The 19644-nt window shown below is 35.9% G+C and overlaps 3 protein-coding genes across 4 annotated transcripts; all 3 read right to left on the bottom strand.

Annotated features, from left to right (window-relative positions):
- Positions 1-967: 967 nt before the first annotated feature.
- Positions 968-7208, bottom strand: LOC128188272 (uncharacterized). The gene is made up of 4 exons (XM_052859230.1): positions 6567-7208; positions 5723-5833; positions 4885-5570; positions 968-4781 (listed from the first exon to the last, which is right to left on the bottom strand). Exons 3-4 carry the CDS (start codon positions 5564-5566, stop codon positions 2080-2082), a joined length of 3384 nt encoding a protein of 1127 aa, XP_052715190.1. The 5' UTR covers positions 5567-5570; positions 5723-5833; positions 6567-7208; the 3' UTR covers positions 968-2079.
- Positions 7209-8463: 1255 nt separating this feature from the next.
- LOC128189009 (syntaxin-16-like) lies at positions 8464-13993 on the bottom strand. Of its 2 annotated transcripts, XM_052860377.1 has the most exons (8): positions 13801-13993; positions 13492-13586; positions 13264-13316; positions 12989-13095; positions 12470-12632; positions 11297-11403; positions 11045-11059; positions 8464-10020 (listed from the first exon to the last, which is right to left on the bottom strand). In XM_052860377.1, exons 1-8 carry the CDS (start codon positions 13879-13881, stop codon positions 9694-9696), a joined length of 948 nt encoding a protein of 315 aa, XP_052716337.1. In that variant the 5' UTR covers positions 13882-13993; the 3' UTR covers positions 8464-9693. The 2 variants fall into 2 exon arrangements, with proteins under 2 accessions (XP_052716337.1, XP_052716338.1); XM_052860378.1 differs by lacking the exon at positions 11045-11059.
- Positions 13994-16933: 2940 nt separating this feature from the next.
- On the bottom strand, positions 16934-19350 carry LOC128189008 (uncharacterized). Its single transcript, XM_052860376.1, has 2 exons — positions 19105-19350; positions 16934-18857 (listed from the first exon to the last, which is right to left on the bottom strand). Exon 2 carries the CDS (start codon positions 18845-18847, stop codon positions 17372-17374), a length of 1476 nt encoding a protein of 491 aa, XP_052716336.1. The 5' UTR covers positions 18848-18857; positions 19105-19350; the 3' UTR covers positions 16934-17371.
- Positions 19351-19644: the final 294 nt, after the last annotated feature.

The raw sequence follows: 19644 nt of genomic DNA, 5'->3' as shown, positions 1-19644 counted from the left end.
TACTTTTAACCACGTGTAGAGTGGTTGAACACGAACAACAACTCTGTTCTTAATGTCATTGTTTAGTTTATATAACCGCTAGATGATGAAATAAGACATATATCTTAATAGATTTCAATGTTTTAACGATACGGTTCGCTTCTTCCACGGAACGGTATGGTTTGGTTTAGAGGTGTAGTAGCACGTTTCGAGGTCTATACAAGCCTTTGTCCTACCTTAATTACAAGAACGTCGGACCGTAGGAAGACCCACAATATTTATAACCACATCAAAGGAAGGAGTGATGTATAGCCCTACGTCCCATGCATGTATATGTATCAAACTGTAGGAAGACTCACAACACACAGCTACGTCAATGGAACAAAGACAGGATTGGCAGCTCTATCTAAAGCCTTTTATTTAAAAAAAAAAGTTTCTTAGTACTAGTATGTCATATAAAAGTCAGATTTTAAAAGTATGAAGCTTGAATCCGAAATTTCACTTTCTGGTCTCTGTAAATCCTCTGGGGCATCATTTTGATTTCTAGTGTTTAACATTCTACCAAGAACAAAATTTAGTATAACATAAATGTAAAGTCAATGTTGAAACCTATTTTATTGCTGCATTAAATTTTCATGCTCAAGTAATAGTTCAATGATTTATTTAAGTTCAGAACTCTCATTTATAAGTGTACAAAAAATGTATATCATTATTCCAACAAACAGACCGGAACATCACAAAGTATGTTGTCTGCTGATCTCGAGGTACTTATTATTTACTCTAGGCTGAAGCGTGTTGATCAGCGTCCGATCACCGGCTTCCGCTGCAGCGCCACCTTTACACTGCTCATCCTTGACCTCCTTAGGCCCGCCATGGACACTTATCACTACTAACTTATCACGAGTTCTTAACGTCAACATTGACATATCTGCTTCAATGATTTCAAATATTTACATTTTTGCTTGTGAATATGAACCTTTTATGGAGCAAAAATATATATATTTTAATAGTTTCTCTTTCTTAAACTATAAAAATATATGTATATATCAGTTCACAGAAATATAAAAATTGCCAAATTGTTTAAATCTTCGAACATTACAGATAGGATTTGATCAGCCGATCAACCAAGTTCACATCCCGTACACATTTTAACGATCTCCATTGTATTGATAAATCGTCATTTGATTAACAAGTACATCCACGTACATTGTACACACAATTGTGTTCACAATGAAATTACTATTATGTCACAGTCGACAATGTTAATAACATTTAGAGGAAGTAAAAGTATACTGTCAAAGATCGGTCATCATACTGAAGCATGCAAACAACTATAATTTTGTAAAATTATAAATTGGAGACCGAAAACCATGCTTATTTTTTAAACATTGTGTAAGAAAAGGTCCAATAGAAGCCCGAGATCCGCCCGTGCAGACCCATTGTGGTCGTGATCTCAGTGTTGCTCTAATTTCGATCAATCAAAATATCGTTCACGCAAAGTCAATAGCAAAGAAGACATCAAAGAGACGATGTTAAAACTAGAACCATTTTAACAAGAGTTTGGACTTTGGGTGATTGTGTTAAACAGCAATGTGACGTATGTCTGTCTATAATTTCATTGTCAGCCACTCAGCCATTGCTCTCTGAAATCAATGAGATTTGTCTGGCATTTAAGCTAAGACTGCACAATCGGTGCATATTTCGCTTGAAATCGCGTCACTTTTAACTTGTTTTGAAGCAAGAAATAGATAGCTACGTCCTACTGAAAGTCCAAGGCCTTGTTAAAACGACTCTATATGATATAGCCACTTAACGCCGACATGAAATTGGTTAACCTCTAACACTGCATCTAAAGGCAGTCTTTTAAAAGTATAACCATTACGTTGACACATGGTTCACTGGATTGCGAAAATCTCAGCCTCATCAGTTTAGATCTCTATCTTGTACAATTATTTTTTTTTAAGAAATAGAGGAAAAATACATCGTGGATATAAAAATATAACTATGTGCCTCACTTCCTGTCCGTCGAATATTTGATCGTGAAAATTATTATCAATTTTTGTCTTCTTTTCCGTCCTTATATTTATCAGTCCATTAAGCTCACGAATCAAAAATTGCCTGTACTTGCATCAGATCGACATGGTGGAGAAGAATATGACGTAAGAGATGTAAAACATCCATTTTCGCAGACGATATTGGAAAGAGTCTTGAGGTATTTGTACTTCGAAAATTCAAAAAGTCTCTGATAGTATCGAAAGTATCTGATTCAAACGTTTCGCACAATATTTTTGTAATAGACCTTATCGCTGGTGAATCCTTTGTTAACTCTATGGTTTCATTGTATAACTTCTTTAGACAAGAGGCATAACCTCTCTGGCGAGAGGTCGTTTCGAAAAAATTAACAGCATTGTGTCTATTTTTGTAACCAAGCTCCACTTCCAAACCAGGTAATCTTCCACTGATTTTGTAACCTTCGATGCAATGATGGAATAACGAATCGCGTTTGTGCCAACATTCCTGTGCAATCAAATCAATATGGGGAAATCCACAGAATGCTGAAAACTCCACAAAGTTGTAACTGTCCACAAGCTTCTCCATTTTTTTGAGAGATTGTATTAAGTCGGGGTTCCTTTGACACAGCTTAGAAACCACGGAATGACCCCCAATCCACAGTAGGTGTCTAATCACGTCCGAGGAGGAGCAGACGGACTCGACGTCGTCCGGGAAACAAGACAGGGCCCTCTCTATGACGTAACTCCCGAAACCCGTGGAAGTTAAAAGGTAATCGATGTTCTCCTTGCCGAAGAATTTGTGTAAGCCGATGAAGTTCTTTTCGCTCAAAAATTTACCTGATTGAAAAAAATCCTTCATATCAAAAACCAAATCGATGCTCCCTCTGTTGCCAGCTAGGAGACACTTGACAAAAGAGTTGAGGTCTGCGACAGTTGAACCACAACACTTTAACAGAAGAAATCTCGCTAAATCCAACTGGTTTGAGATACATGCCTCCAAAATTATTGTTATCAAATCCTCTTCGTTCAAATTTACTATCTTATCTGAAATAATTTCCTGAACAATATCGGCTTTTCCTGCTTCTGTTGCATCTATGATGATTTTTAACATGGTCTTCTTGAACGTCCAAGCGTCAGTTTTTGAGCGATAATCTTTGATTAAGCCCCTGCTGATGTTTACGTGATGAGCTTTAGTTGATCGGACTATTCCTTCTTGAATCCGATCAACATCTTGGACTATACCGTTGTCGATCATAGCAAAAACAACATCCTTGCACCCAAAGCTACACGCCTGTAGAAAATACGGATCGAACTTTACTGTAGCGCACGCAGTTGACAGAAAAACAACAACGTTAGCTCGGTTGCTGTAACTTGCATGGTTAAGTGCTGTCTCAAAAACATGCTGGGGAAATTTAAAAGAAAGACACGCTTTTACTGTGTTGAGTTGACCCAACTTTGAAGACTCTATTAAGCAGGCATGACTAACTTCCGGCGGCGTTTCTTCAGCGGATACAAATGAACTAAGACGAGCGAGAAACTGTTGGCAGAAGCCACTAGTACTGTCTTCCATGACAGGGTGAAGTAACACATGGGGTATCACTTTGAGGTTTGTGTTGATTTCGTTAAGGAAGCGTGATATCAATTTATCATAATACTCTTCATCTAACTTCAGTACAAGTTCACCCTTTCCCTCCTCGTAATTCTCAGTTCGAATCAATTCAAACAATGTGTTTTTGCTACAGTGTTCAATTACTAACTCTGGAAACACTTTTCCACAAGAGAGTATCGTCGCCTCCAAGATGGATTGGTGCACGAATTCATACGTCTCCTTATCAATTTGTCTTAAGTATTCGTCCTTCAGATCCTCTACAGCATCCTGCACCATAACTTTGACCGCATTGCTCCCTTCGATTTGTCTGAGTTCTAATGAGGTACAAATTAAAGGCATACATTCCCTGTCTAACTTGCAGCGACTGACATTAATATTGTTACCGGATATTGCACAGAAAGACAAAACAGCATACTTCTTTTTTTCACGTAATTCATGACTTTTCCTAAATTCATCTATTGTTTTTACAAGTGTGTCCCTAGGGTGCTCAAAATATTTTGACCAATACCGCATATTCTTAGATCTGGTAAACAAGAAACACAACAATGGAAAATTGAAATGAAATGTGCCTGAAATCGCGTCCACTGTAAATTGATCAATCACGAGATTACTGCTCTCAGCTGCTTCTTTTTTGGTTCTGACAATTTGAATATTAGCCATTTGTAAATGTTGCATTAAAACAGATTTCTTTTCGTCATTGGACATTTGATGTACTTCTTTGGTTAAGTCTATAACATGATGAGGTTCAAACAACTTCGGCGATGTTTCTTCCAGTCTGTCATGCCATTTTTCGTAAATGGATTTCCGAACAGTCAAAACAACTTTTGTTTCGGTATTCTTCACACAAGCATATATTGTGCTGAAGTATTTTTTCAGTTTTGTGAACTTTGCGGAATCAAGGTTAGATTCTCCCAAGAAATCGTCAATGAAGACAATGTACCCCAATCTTGAATGGACCAGCCGGTTCCAGAGTTCGACTTCGTCAACCTTAAGCACTATCTTGTCTTTTGAGCCCATGGTTCGCATAACCTCTAACCCGATATAAGATTTTCCACTCCCTGGATATCCAACAATGATAGCAACGCCATGTTGCTCCAGGGTGTTGACAACAAAGTCCAACACTTTAATCGGTGAAAACAAGTTTTCCTTGATGTATTCTTTAACTTCATATACCGTATTTTCTACAAAACAAAACAAAAATCTTTTATATATATCAAATGATCATGCATTGGTACATTTCTTGACTGAAGATAGACATTTCTTCTTGTTTGTTTTTTTTTTTACCTAAGTAGCTGGTCAACATTTCCCTGTAGTTGTAGATCGTGTCAGCATCTTCACTGATCTGTTGCTTTTTCCCCTCAGGTAAATCATTGGTGACGTCACACAGTGACGTCTCGGCCTTTCTCCAAAGAAGTTCAAAGTCATTTGGATCTAGTGGCGGAGGAAATTTATGTATAAATTCGTTACGACATTTTTGAAAAATCTTGATTTTGTTCTTATATTTCGGGTCACATATATTCCGAAGAAGGACACACGCAAGAGAAAAATCCACTTTGTCCACGGTAAGGTATCTCTGAGCTTCGTAAGTATGGTAGCAGTCCTGTTGATTTCGAGGACAGTGAATTGGACTCATAGGTTTGGTAAATAAGTCATTCCACTGATCTTTACTTAAAACCACATATTCCTTCCTATTACAGCAGCATCTTATCCCTCTCAAGTGGAACAACGTCTCCGTGTGTTTGTTTAGAAAGTTGACAAAATTGCCGACATTTTGTTTGGCTATTTCTTGCTGTAGTAGTTTGTGAAGAGCCCTTGAACACACGCCCATATAAAAGTGATGCAGTTTGGTGAAGTAGATACAGAATGGGGACTCTTTCGTTCCCATTTTATCATACACAGATAGGTAAATGGCAGTCTTAGAACGACTCTTCCCTAATGTTGCTGTCCTGATGAAGGTCGCATACATCCAACTACAAAAGATAATCGCTAAATAATCAGGCACGTAGAATCGATTTTGAAAGTTGGGGGGGGGGGGTCTCATTCAAAATATCTTGACAAGCAAAAAAAAAAAACCACAAAAAGCCCCCCCAAAAATCACACAAACAAAAAACAAAAAAGTTACCTTCCAAAATCCTGAAAACCCTAATCCGGAGGTGAAGGGGGGGGGGGGGGGTTATCCTTTTAACTTCAACTGTTTATTTCATTATTTCCAATCGCTGGTATGACATTTTTACTGCAAAATGATGATAATAGTATTTAACGTTGTGTTTTTTTTTATCAAGATGCAGATACGGAGCAGGAGGAGTTAGTAAATAGGTTTTCATTGGGCGTCATATTCGGCGACCCCTTGTCCGCATCGCATCTAATAGCTCTGGTACCGCATTATTCTATCTAGCCTTTTATAACCTTTAAAATCATGTACCTAAGTATATGTCATTATTTGACCTTTCAAATTGCACGCAAGCTATGCTACATAACCGGAGGCTCCGGACGTGCAATCCCGGCTTTATGATGGGCAGTTTCCACAAATCTGTTTCTGTATTCAGATATAGAGTGTAACTATAGAAAATAAGCATTATTTGTTCACTTTTAAAAAAGCACAGATAGTTAGAAACTATCGAAACTGTTTGTCATAGACTAATGTATGTACACTCGTGTTAATTGATATTCGTTTCAGATTGTTTTAGAGATTTTAGATTCTGATTGAATTTATATTTGACTTCTATAATTGTGAAACTTCAGTGTTTGTGAGATCATGCCGAAATAATATACATAAATTTTACAAAGTACATTAAATTGGACTTGATCATTTCCTGGACGAAGTCTGAAAGAAAATAGGACTCTTTACAGCTTACAGTAGCCGAATGGCTTGTTCGATCTCCGAAATTTTGAGACTTACCAGTAAGATTGCAAATTGACAAGAAAATATCTGATACAAAGATCTTTCTGCATATCTGTTCACTGACCTGGAAGCAGCTGAGTAACAGTGTCACTCTGACTGGACCAGCCATCTGAAGTAAAAAAGTCACTATTAACAATAAATATACCTTCTGGTTACAATCAATAAATGTACTGAAATAACCCATATGAACAAGTACAAATATTACCCGATGAACAATTAATTACAAAAATTACCGTAATGTACAAGTACAAAAATTACCCCAATGTACAAGTACAGATATAATTCCAATGTAAAATTAAGGACAAAAATTATTCCAATGTTCAAGTACAGATATTACCCCAATGTACAAGTACAGAAATTACCTCAATATAAAGGAACAGATATTACCCCAGTGTACAATTGAAGACAAAAATAACTCCAATGTACAAGTACAGATATTACCCCAATGAACAAGAATATGGGCAGCGGAAAGGGCAAAAAATACATTTTTACAAAATCAACGACAAACTAAATTCAGCAATCTAAAATAATATTATCAATGACCATAAATGCAAAACCAACAGTCTTCTTTGCAAAATAAATGTACATAAAAATCAACCAAAGGTATTTAAATACAAATCAAACACAAAAAGTAAAACCAACAGACATAAATGTAAAACGAACATACATCAACATGAAACAAGCGGACGCACAAATAAACGCCAGGTGGCGTTTTTTGGGAAGCAATATACGTCAACGATTATTGGAATCCGGGATGGTTCGCACCTATTCTGTTTCGCCCTGAGATGTTTCCCACGTCAATGTTTCGCACCTGCCTCGGAGCAAAACATCTGACTGTATTATAATGAAATGTAATGGAGTGTTGATGTAATTAGAAATGTTCATGTATATATAGTTAGCATAGATCTATTTTGGGGACCATTTAATTACATAAATTACCGGTATCTGCTTGAACTTTACATTACCCAACTGCATCCACTATTTAACTACGATTTTTACCAGTCTTATTCTTATAGCAAAAGTGGGGTTAAATATTATTTCCATTCCCATTTATTTATTATGATTTATTTAAAATTATAAATAATATTTTAATGACCTTTCTAATTATAGCACATGGATTTTTAATTCTATGAATAGATTTTCAGACTCGAAATCACACATTGTGATGCCTAAAAGCCGGTTAGTGAGGTGGTGGTTGTGGTGTGTGTGTGAGGTGGTTCCGATGCCCATTTTCGGTAACTTGCGTGCGATTTAAATAAGTTTTTTCATTTAATAAGGATCACTGAATGCACTTATCCCATCTATCAACAGAACAAGACATCGTGTTACAAAATCTTAACTGCCAATCAAGATGAAGAAACTTTGACTTTAGATCCCAAGAACCATCATTTCAAATATAATTAAATATGTAAACATAACATACAATGTATGTATCTTTTCCAACAATGAAATGCTTTCTTTGGTGATTCATGTGGGTTATGATGGTGGCGACATTACAGAAAAAATTAGCGAGTTATGTTACCGTTTTTCTGCAACGATTGCTACCTTCATAACCCGCATGAATCATCAAAGAAAGCATTTCATTGTTTATATTTACATACATTGATTGTAAAAAGTGAAGCTAAAATTAATTAAATTACTGTTAATGTATATTAGTACGTTAGCTAAAAGAAAAGCAAAATCGTCTTCTATGGGATTTTAGGTCTGACATCATCATAATTATTCTGTGCAGTCATCGAAAAACAGGGCGTGTAGATTTCAGTCCTGTCAGTTTTTACAGAACTGGGAATTACAATTAGTTTCCATAAGAAATAGAGGAAATCATACTCGTTAGATGTAAATATTTCATCAATATTCAATTCTTACTTTAGTGATTCATACGGGTATGAAGGTACATGTAGCTAGCATTGCAGAAAACATACATAACCAATGGACATGTCAATGATAATGAAGTCTACTAGAAGTGTTGTTACTTTGTTTTTATTTCATTTATATCACAGATTTCAACATCAAGACAAATACAGTACACTAACATATCTTTCTCTCACAGAAAATCTACAAAACAAGATTGTTCTAAATAATGGGGACCCATTCATAAAACACTTAATATGCTGACCGATGAAACCTCAGACTACACAGTGCTAGGGTCTCTATTGCACCAAGTGTAAACTTAATAAGTAAAACAGGCACGTAGCAAAAACAGGGGCTGGACCCTCTTTTTTCAAATATGGAATAATCCTTTAAATCTTTATATCCCCTCCTACTGTCTATTAAGAATTTGAAGGTTGGCCACGTGTGATTTAATGCTTGCTTGTCAAGATGTTCCCGACAATCCACCTTCTTTACCCCTGGACAGAAATGGTGCTATGTGCCTGTAAACCAATGAATGTCATTTGTGCTCACTGATGAAAGTTTGGAATGTTAAAAAAAATGAATCACAACCGTCTCAAATTGACTAGATCTCACAGAAGTTTGTGTGTGACGGAACGAGGGGGAGACAGGGTACCCCGACTTCTAAATGTGACTCTAGGTAACTCAGTGGAACTCTATGTAACTTAATGTAAATATGACTATATAACTCAGTGTTACTCTTTGTAACTACACATAACTCTATGTAACTATGGCAATATACCTTTATGTATCTCCAGCCTACTTTAGATGCAAATTTTAAGTTATCTCTTCACAACAGTTTTCTTCCTCTTCTGAATAAAGCTTGAAGCTTTTATATTGCGTTTCTTTCATGTCTTTTGGCAAGAAATATTTGAAAATAAATGAAAATCAGAAAGACCCTACATGTAAAGATTGTCAATGCCTGGAGTAACTATGGAGTGTACAACTACAGAGATTCTTTGCTTCCAGTTTTAGATACATTACAATACATGCACACCATTCCAAACACTGTAATGTAAGTAATGAATGTATAAGTCCTTGATCAGGAATGTCTTGGGTAATGCTAATTGATTGTATAATGTAATGACTGCAACTGTTTATACTAAAAGCTTGCTATAAAGTTCACAACTGGATAATTTATCCACGGAGTGACTCCCAATCTGGAAGTATCTAATAGTTGTGAAAATATTTAAACTTTTGTATTCAAGTGATATCAAGATGCAATAACAATCATCCTCAACACAAATACACAGAAACATCGCTGACTTTTCCAACATAAAACACACATTGCACCAGGTGGCCTAGCTCTTGACTCCGACTAACACAAAGATGAGGATGACGATCAGACATGTCAGGACGATGATGATCAGCATTTTGCGGTTTTTCTTCTGGTATTTCTCGGCCTTCTGTAGCTGCTTCAGTCCTTTCTCCACCTGCACACTGGCGTGTTCTACGTTATAGTCTATGCGGTCCAGTATTGTTCCTTGGTCGACCACCATTTGCGACAGGTCGCGGAAAATGTCGTTTAAATCATGTATGGATTTCACGATTTGCGTGATTTCTTTTTCGCGGTGGCGAACTGCTGTTGTGTTTTCCTCCACCATCTGGACTTGAGCTTTTGAAAAACTCTGCAAGAAAATGGTGATACCTCAAGTACCTGGGTAAACCATGCATGTAAAAATCATGACAATCCATGTCTATGCTTTTGAAGATACTCTGTAAGAAAATATGCTCTGTTTTTAGAAGAAATGCATGGAGAATCTGTTTCTGTGAACTTAAGCTGCTGGTCTTAAGTACTATTCAACATGTTAAAGCATTTTAAGTTCTCAAAACCTTGCATGTTAACTCTTGTTTTTCTGTCACACCATGAGAGAGTGGACATGAACACATTGATCATCTGTACACTATCAATGATGTGGTGAAATAGTTGATAAAATTCATAATACATTGTATCTGCTTCTTAGTAAGGTTTGTAAAACATCAAAATTAGATCATTAAAGTCCACATCTGTGGTTTTCTGCAAAATAAAACCTATCTAGAACAGAAAAGCAAACTATCTGTAATAAAGCATGTGTATGATATAGCATAATTAGCATCACAGCACACTTTCGGATACATGAGATAATAATAGTCAGTCAAAGTCAGTCTGAAGACAAGTATATTAGACACTGGAAAATATCCTTTTAAGGTACAATGAAAAAAATATCTGCAAATTACATTTAGAGTAGAATATATGCATATCTATGAAATAAATATTGTGACAATGCATTTTAAAGCAGGACACTTTTAGTTTTGCTGAAATAGCTCTTATTAACAAATGCTAAAAAACTGTCCCAACAAAACTTTGGGGGTATAGAGATCAGCAGCAATCAATTAAACACCCCTCCCTCATTAGTAATTTGACAGACATGATTAATCCTGAATCATGTTGTTAGCTAAAGCAACATTGGTTCCTCCACAGTAGTTATTCTGCGAGTTGTCATGCACTTGGTCATAGAGTGGTAAGTAGAACTCAGACCTAGGACTAGTCAAGCTATCAGACACCATGCCGAGGATTCTACCATCAGATTAACTAAGATTAATTTAAGATTATCTGGCAGAACAGATATGTGAACTGTCAATGCAGAACATATAATAGCAGAGAAACATTACCTCCATTTCCAAACCCTGTTTATAGACAGAATATCATTTACCACATAATGAATTAAATATACATTTAAATGAACAACAATTTTTAAAACACAAATGCAAATACTTAATACAAAATAGAAAAGATAAATAAATAAAAAATGTGACTTTCATTCATAAATAAGGATAATTACATTGAAAAGTAAATATCCCAAAAGGAATGTATATATAAAATTGGATCATTTTGAGACAGAGTTCCTACAGAAGTCTAGTTACCTTGTCGTAGTGCTCGGTGAAGGGGTCCGACTCCTGCATCAATGCCGAGTCTGGTCCTATACTGGAGTCAAAAAACTCACGCGACCTCTCCTCCCGAGACTTGATTTCTAAATCAAAGCATATTAGTATTAAATTCAGTAACTACAAGTAAATGTTAATTAAATATTTATATCAACACAAATAATGAAAGTATGTAGGAATGTAATAGAACACAAAGTTGACAATAAACAGTTCCAAAAACAGCTGTATTCGTGAGTCTTTGATTACTAAACGGAGGAATCTTAAAAGGAGGGACAATATGTTTTACCTGAATAATAATCAATCTTGTATTCAGCAGTATCTACACTTTTGTGTTCAACTACACTATCATGATGGTCAATAACTCTGTTCAATTCACTGATATGTTAGGAAAAGCATAAAAACAGATTTTTGAAAATCCCTTGAACAGCATTCTGCATGTCAGAATCCCTGACCAACTAATCTCATGCAAGAGTTAAGCCCCCCTGATCTGACAATTACATGTATGCTGGTCTAGTCAAAATAACATATATAGGTATCTAAACACATGGTTATTTCACTTTTACAGTTAATACTTTAACATAACCCCACCTGTGAAATATTTTGCTTTGTCAATAAGTTTGAAGTGACTTAGTATTTAAAAAGAGGTAACTACTGTGGTTTCATTAATTTTCGTGGGTATCAATTTTCGTGGATTTTCTGAAAACCACAGTTTCAAGGATACGTAATTTTGTGGCCAATGATCCTATCAATACAAAATGTTAGTTGAAATTGAACTTCAATAAACATTTAATTTCATGGATCAACTTAACAATGAAATCCACGAAATTTGGTATTCAACGAATATTGATGAAACCACAGTATATTTTTTGAGTTGGACCACTATTGACAATGAGGGCAAATTAGACCAAAAATAAAACAAGGATGAAAAAGTCCTGGTATACACTGTATATATGTATTACCGTACATACTTTTTAAGTCCTGGTATATACAGGTTATATTTATTACGTACTTTTTAAGCCCTGGTATATACATGTACTGTACATTAATATATATGTATTAAATACTTTTTAAGTCCTGGTATATAAAGGTTATATGTATTATGTACCGGTACTTTTTAAGTCCTGGTATATACCGTATATATGTATTACATACTTTTTAAGTATACTGATTGGCTTTTCCTGAAGTTGGTGGACATTTCCTGCAGTGAGCGTACTAGAGAGGAGACGATGTTTGTAGATAGTCGCTTTTCCTGCTCTGTGCCATGGAAACTTCGACTATTTATCTGTTGGACCAGTCTCTGACATCTGGTGAACATCTAAAAAACAAAACAGAAAATCTCTTTTAATACTTAGATTAATATCTTATTCAAAAACTTAACATGAAATCCCCAAAATGAACTCAAATATTTCAAAACTAAAAATTAAGTAGATATACATGTAATGTAATGTTCAAAGAAGTAATCAGAATCTCTGGACTGGCTCTATAAAATAAATATTGTCTACAATGTAAATTTAAGCCTGCACTCTTTATTATTTAATATAATACTCATATCATGAACAAATATGCTTGGTGTACATTAAAAACTTAACAGTTTGATAATGAATTGTTATTAATCAAAGTATCAAGCAAATCTCAACTCTTGTTAAAATTTTTGATTTTCATGAAATTTACTTGTGTGATTTCTTGGGTCATAATTTCTATGGTGTGTTCCTCTTGTATACTGTCATCTAGGGTAGGACGATTTAAATGTCGGTCATGAAGAGTTGCAAGCTCTTTCACTAAAAAATATGAGAGAAAGATGAAATATGTTATCACTTCACAACAGCTAATAATATTTATCATATCTGAATGGTTTTGACATATAATACAGAGTCAGAGACACTATCTCAGATTATTTACAATGATTTTTTGTCCTGTTTGGTATGCGGCTGTGAACAAAAACTCACTTTTCTGTTTGATTTTAGACATTTCAAACTGGACCTCCTCCACTCCATCTACCCTGCAACACAAAGGGAAGAAATGCAAAACAAAAAATAAAATCAATAACCAATCCAATATACACATCTTTTTGACTATCATTTGTCAAGTATTTACATTTCTCTCTTTGGGAAGGGAAGAGACTAAAAGCTTGAGCTTAGGATTCACGATCAAAATATCTGGCATCTCATACTTACCATTCTGGAGGAAGCCGGGAGGCCTTGGTGCTGGCGGTGCCGCGCTCGAGATCAACATGACAACTGGACATCAGAGCCATCCGGTCATCTGCCAGCTTAAATCATTATCAAGTTTTAATAATATTAATTTCAGAAATAAATTGGGCATAAATCACAAATGATTGATCTATCAATAAAGAATTCTTAATGTTTTTCCTTTAAAGTATTTCATTCTAGAACGATTTTGTTGAATATCAATTTTTATTTATCGCAAATAAAGACATAAAGCTCTGAACATGTCATTAATTAACTACATGTAGGTTTACCAACCTGTTCTGAAAACATGTTTCTACTTTGTAGAGCATTGTTTCGCATTAAAATGAATACTTCCGTTAGACTCCGGGTAGCCATTTCACATACACTTAATTACAGACAATTATTTCTTTTAAAAGTTGATTAGATTAAGTTTTCAATGATCATGTTGTCATTTTCATCTAGTTTCGTGTACACAACAGGAAGTGAAGGGGCATTTCGGTTTAGCGTCGTACGTCAAATGTTTCGGATTCTTTTGGTGGGAGTGGTATTGGTGGCAGGGGACAGTTTTTTTGATACAATTCATTGTAGCCAAGGGATGCATGTCTTCGGAACTCTGTAACTAGAATTTCCTCAGTTCCCATTCAGCACAAATACCTTTGATTCACTCTTTATAAGGCCAGTCACCAATTTCTGAAGAAAATTACTAGTCAAAACCTGTAAAATTCTCTACATACTGGTTTTTATGAGATTTTGACCCTTTCATATTTTGCTAATTTTTCATGATTTTTCAGCTTTTTAGACCTCCCCCAGCTAATTCCCTGCAGAGGGTTGACCTTCCGTACCGCGTGCATGTTGCACTATCACATGTCAGAAACTTACCAGTGTATAGTTTACAATGTCCCATCCACCTACTTTTCGTGTTATTTTACCTCCCGTCTGTAACTTGCAATTTCACTGTGTAAAGTCAGCACAACAGTCATAGCCGCAGGTTTCGCATTTTACTTCTGATTCTCATGTACCTAACATAAGGGGCCTACATACTGCATATCAATTTCAACAAGAGACACCCCTCTAACTAATGATAATCATTAAAAATCATTTCATGAATTTTAGCATTACTCATAAGCCTTCAAGTACAGCAACTCTCAATTTTACAAAAATATTGACGGGTACTTTATTCGAAACTGTCCCTTGCTACCTATTGGATTGCAGTAAATCGTAATATGTTTTTTGTGCAAAAATATTGGACAAAGTTTGTGTGAATCTACTCCATAGGTCTTTTTTTCCCCAAGTGGTTATAAAATATGCCAATATGCCTATATTTAATTATAGTTCATCTTTGAAAAAAAAAACTTGGTAAACCGTTTCCGTAAATTTTGATGTTTGGTATTGTTAGATTGAAGTTTAAAATCAAATGAATCTGACTTACCCCAGTCACTGGGATTTGATATACTGATCTGTTGCAAAGACATTCAACCAGATAGTCGCGTTCGATCATGCAGTTGACGACATTGTAGGTAGTTCAGTAGAGCAGTTATATCATGATGTTATTTATGTCTCTGGTTAATACACCATGTCAACTATTTCTATATTTTTTTAAATTTAATTTCAGTACTTTTAGACTGCTTCTGGTATACATAAATCAAAACACGAATGCTTTAAATCTCTTTTCGCATGTCCAGCTTTTCGGCGGTTGCATGTTCATAGACTTATAACGTTATAGCGCTGAAGAACATGCACCATGCACATAACCAACAACAAATCGTCTGGGTTTGTTTTTTTTGTTAACTTTATTTAGGTCATAAAAGTCTCATCCTATTTTTCTTTTAAAATAGAGCATAGTCTTTTGGTCGTCTTTTAGTGAAAACTTACTAAGAAACGAATACGCCAACTTTGACGTTAATGTTAAAATATTTTAAACATTAACCGGCGACATCACATTGAGTGTGCCGTTTGGAACATTCTGTACCTTTGGAACTATTCCGTTTTGAAACACAATGTAATATTTTTCATTTGAATGTAGAATTACAGCAGTGCAAAGAGATATGGCGTCTTTTCCCATTATTTCGCCTTCTCCCGTGTTTGAACAGTGAGTACCTGTTACTTTATCTGTTTATAGAATAAATACATGGACTTGTCGCTTTAGGAAACATAGATACTGTATGATTTTAAATTAATGGTGTCTGAAACCATTGATTTGTCATAAATTCAGGAAACCTGAATAGAGAAATGAATTAGTAGAACTCTTTGTATAATTTGTATTTTGACCGTGATTACTTCCAGCAAAATGAAATTAACGTAAACCTGTGTAAACAGAGTGTAATGTTAATGAAGGGATTTTAAAAATGAGGAAAAATCCAGCAGAGTAGATACTCTCTATTGGCACGAGCATTATTTACATAAAAAAAATAAGAATTATGAGCTCTGTAACTTGCTTATAACTCTGTGATTGGCACTCAAATTTTGGTTGATCATTAGAAATGCATTATCAAAGCATTGTAATAAATAAAAACGCCAAATTAGATTTTTACCAAAACCATGACCATGCCCCTTTAAAGGGGTTCCTTATTTAAACAACAGTTTTCTGTGATTCCTCTTGGTTAAAATTGGCTTTGTGGTTCTATAGAAGATATCTAAACTGTAACCGCATAGAGAAGTTGTGAAAACAAAATAATGGAAGAATCCATAAAATATTACGTATGTTACGTATTCACAATGTCTGTATTCGGGGAAAATCGTAATCCATGCAATATATCTTTCAGATTCCAATTGATTTATGTTCATGTTGATAGTTAGTCTTCATATTACTATCAACAGAAATTGTTGGGTTTTTAAGGTTTCCCATTCATATCAAATATACAGAGGGCTGGGTGGTCATTTGTACATTATAATTATCTTCTTAACATGAAGAGCTCTACGTAAAGGTATAGGAAAATACTAAAAATTTAAAGTTAGAATATTTGAAATCTTTATTTACTTAATTATGGTTTACGGCCAAAACTAGAATCTATGAAATTTTAAGGTACCTCACAAATTACACTTATACTTTTTAAGACACTACGTCATAAGATGGCGATTTAGATGTTTTGTTAAACTGTTTGTATCGTTCAGTTGGGATGATATCGCCGTAGCTCAATGGCTGAAGTTTTGGGCTTTTGAACCGCAGATCATGAGTTCGAATCCGCCTGGAGCTTTTGTTCATGTTAACTGTATTAAATTTTTGAAAATGAATTTTTCATCCAAATTTGCTCATTTTTTTTGGCCTATAAGACTTAAATACTTCTTATCCATTATGATATCTCTCATAATCAAGTAATTTTCTGCTGATTTGAAAAAATATTTCACGGTGTAGTGCGCCACCTTAAGATAGATCTGATGGTTAAATTGTTGACCATCCTGATCCAGCCTCCTTAAAAATCAACAAACACACAATAAATGTTTTATATACAAATGATACACATAAAAACAACCATGATAAAAAAAAATGTACGATTTACAAATAAACATAAATGGGTCAAACAAATAATTTGACTAACAAAGGTGCTGTGCAAGACTTTGTGATTGGCATTCATTTTTCCTTTATGAAGCATGCAAATGTACCGAAACAAATAAATTGGTTCTTTAAAAAATTAGCTTAATATGTTTTCAAAGAGAAATGTTATAACTTAACTTATTTTTTTTCAAAATTTAATTATTATTTATTTGTTTATTTTAAAAATATTCATTCATTTTGTTTTTGCAAATCTTGTATTTGTTGTGTTTATATCATGAAAAAATCTTTTTATCAAATTTACCCTGTAAAATGTAACATATTTTGTTCTTCTCTCATGACTGAACAAAGCGTAAACAACAAATAATTCTTGTTCTATAGGCAAGTTGTTTCCAATGATGTGTCTCTGTGGGGAGCTAAACTTCCGGAACTTTCACAGGAAGCAAATCCGGTTTTCCAGACCTGAGCAATGTCGGTAAGATCAGCCGGAAACTGATAGAACTTGGACGGAAGTAGATGAGATGGGGTGCTGATGTGCGCGCGGTAGTAGTGGATGACGGGCGATCGGCTGGCGCCGCTCCCGCGCCGTTGGTTGGGTTTTGTGACAATATCCGTGGCCGGGTCTTTACAGGTTCCACTCTCTTTGACCTTCAGATTGTACGTAATGTCACCAAAAATAAGTTTAGGAACGCTCGGTTTAATAAAACGGAACTTAAAAGTAAACTCTGACATTGTTCCGCTACTGAAGGAAGGATTGCAGGTTTGGGTCGAGACAGTCTTAGTGCCCCGGTTGATGGTAAAACATTCCACTTCCTGTAGAACACCGGAACTGTCGGGCTCCCACACGACGAACTTTGTTTTAGCGGGCTCGTCATAAGACAGCTTGAAAGTCTTGTCAGCTTTGTTTCGGATATCGTAGATGCTGATCAGACGAATGAAATCCACCTCAGAGTTCCCCGTGTTCAGATCGAATACCGGGTGATTGAGGTAAATACTGACGTTATCGAAATATTTCTCCTCGTGGAATTTCCCTTCGAACGCGGTTTTGGGTGTATTGAATTGAATATTTCCATCTGGATGTCTCTCAAACTGCGTTAACATGAACACAGCAACCGACCCCGCCAAAATGCACATCAGCCCAAACATGATGAAGACTCGATAGGCCACGTGACGCCTGGATTTGGGTGTCTTTTTCTTGGCCTCCTCCAGGTACTTCTTTGAGCAGTACTTGACCATGGACACGATGATTCTGATCACTACCCCCACGATCAGTACGGACGCCTTGACGAGCTGGAAGTAGCTGATGGCCTCCTCCCTACACAACACAATCAGAACGTTTATCACGATCTGGGGCACGTCTTCTATCCAGATGGTGATGCAGGAGGCGAAGTCAGAGTCTACCCAGGGGTTGTCCCGGAAAATCTCCCACCAAAGATTGACCACCTCAAATATGAAAGTAAAAGTACCGAGGATGGAAAAGGCAAGCAATGCATAGGTCAGCGCATCGTCCGGGGGTCCATACACGAGCCCCTCCTGTGTCACAAACACATCCCTGAACAGCAGCCAATCAGAGAACAGATCGGCGGCGTCAAGCGTCAGAACCACCAAGAATACAAACACTTTGAAGCTGGTCTTGTCCCGGACCTTGACGCAGCAGTGGATGTCCTCCATCACTTCCTCTACGGCGTCTACAATGTTGTGATGTCTCTGCGGGGAATTCGCCTCCTTCACGGAGACCTTGCTGGATTTTCCATTTTCTTCATGTTTTTCGCTATTTTTGGTCACTGCCGTCATTTCTAGGCTCGAATCACCCACTTTTGAAGTGCGCCGCCTCTCTTTGCCCGCGCTCATGATATCAACGCTTTGAAATAAGAATTTATTACAATGTAGATCTCTTTATCTCTTTATCTCCAACAAATTGGATAGATTTATTGAGGCAAACATTGAAAGCAGAGCACTAATCCTTTGTATATATGGTCATATTTTAGAAATTTTGTAATAGAGAATGCATGATATATATTATTAAGTTCCAAAACTGTTCAAAAAGTCAGTAATTGATCTCAAAACATTAAAATGCAGCCAAAAAAAAAAAGAATAAATAAACTTACTCCGAACTCCAGGCAACTGTTATCTCATATGATTAATGTTGAATTTTTTTTCTTATCGCAACATGCATTTGTACAGGGTAGATTGTTCCCGGTCCTTGAAATTGCAGGTTTTCAGATACGTCCTGGCTGCCGTCGCCCGTTCATATATGCCTTGATTGATCACCCTAATCAGTTTCTGTGGTCGACCCAGATTTGGTGGGGACCGTTTGTTTTCACTCCGCCTAATGTTGATAAGACACCCAGGAATTCGTAACGATTTTAATTCTCTGTGTCATATGTGTATTGGTTTTGTGTGTCAATTGTGACATTTCTTTTCCCCGTTTTCTGTATATCTTTTGTATCGCGACGTTTTTTTTCCTGGAACCACTTCACCTTTATCTATAAAGTTTATTCAATATCCCTTGATTATGAATAAACTCGATATATAAAGGTATAGTGGGGCTGACACATGCCGAGACAACTCACTTTGACTGTGATGACCGCACTGTTTATTCAACACATGTTTTAATATACATTATTGTATACATGATACAATTTGTT

The sequence above is a fragment of the Crassostrea angulata genome, chromosome 6, assembly GCF_025612915.1.
Source record: "Crassostrea angulata isolate pt1a10 chromosome 6, ASM2561291v2, whole genome shotgun sequence".
In the NCBI taxonomy this organism is placed as follows: Eukaryota; Metazoa; Mollusca; class Bivalvia; order Ostreida; family Ostreidae; genus Magallana; species Magallana angulata.
Note: the sequence above shows the minus strand (reverse complement) of the source record. Positions and strands in the feature narration are given on the sequence as shown.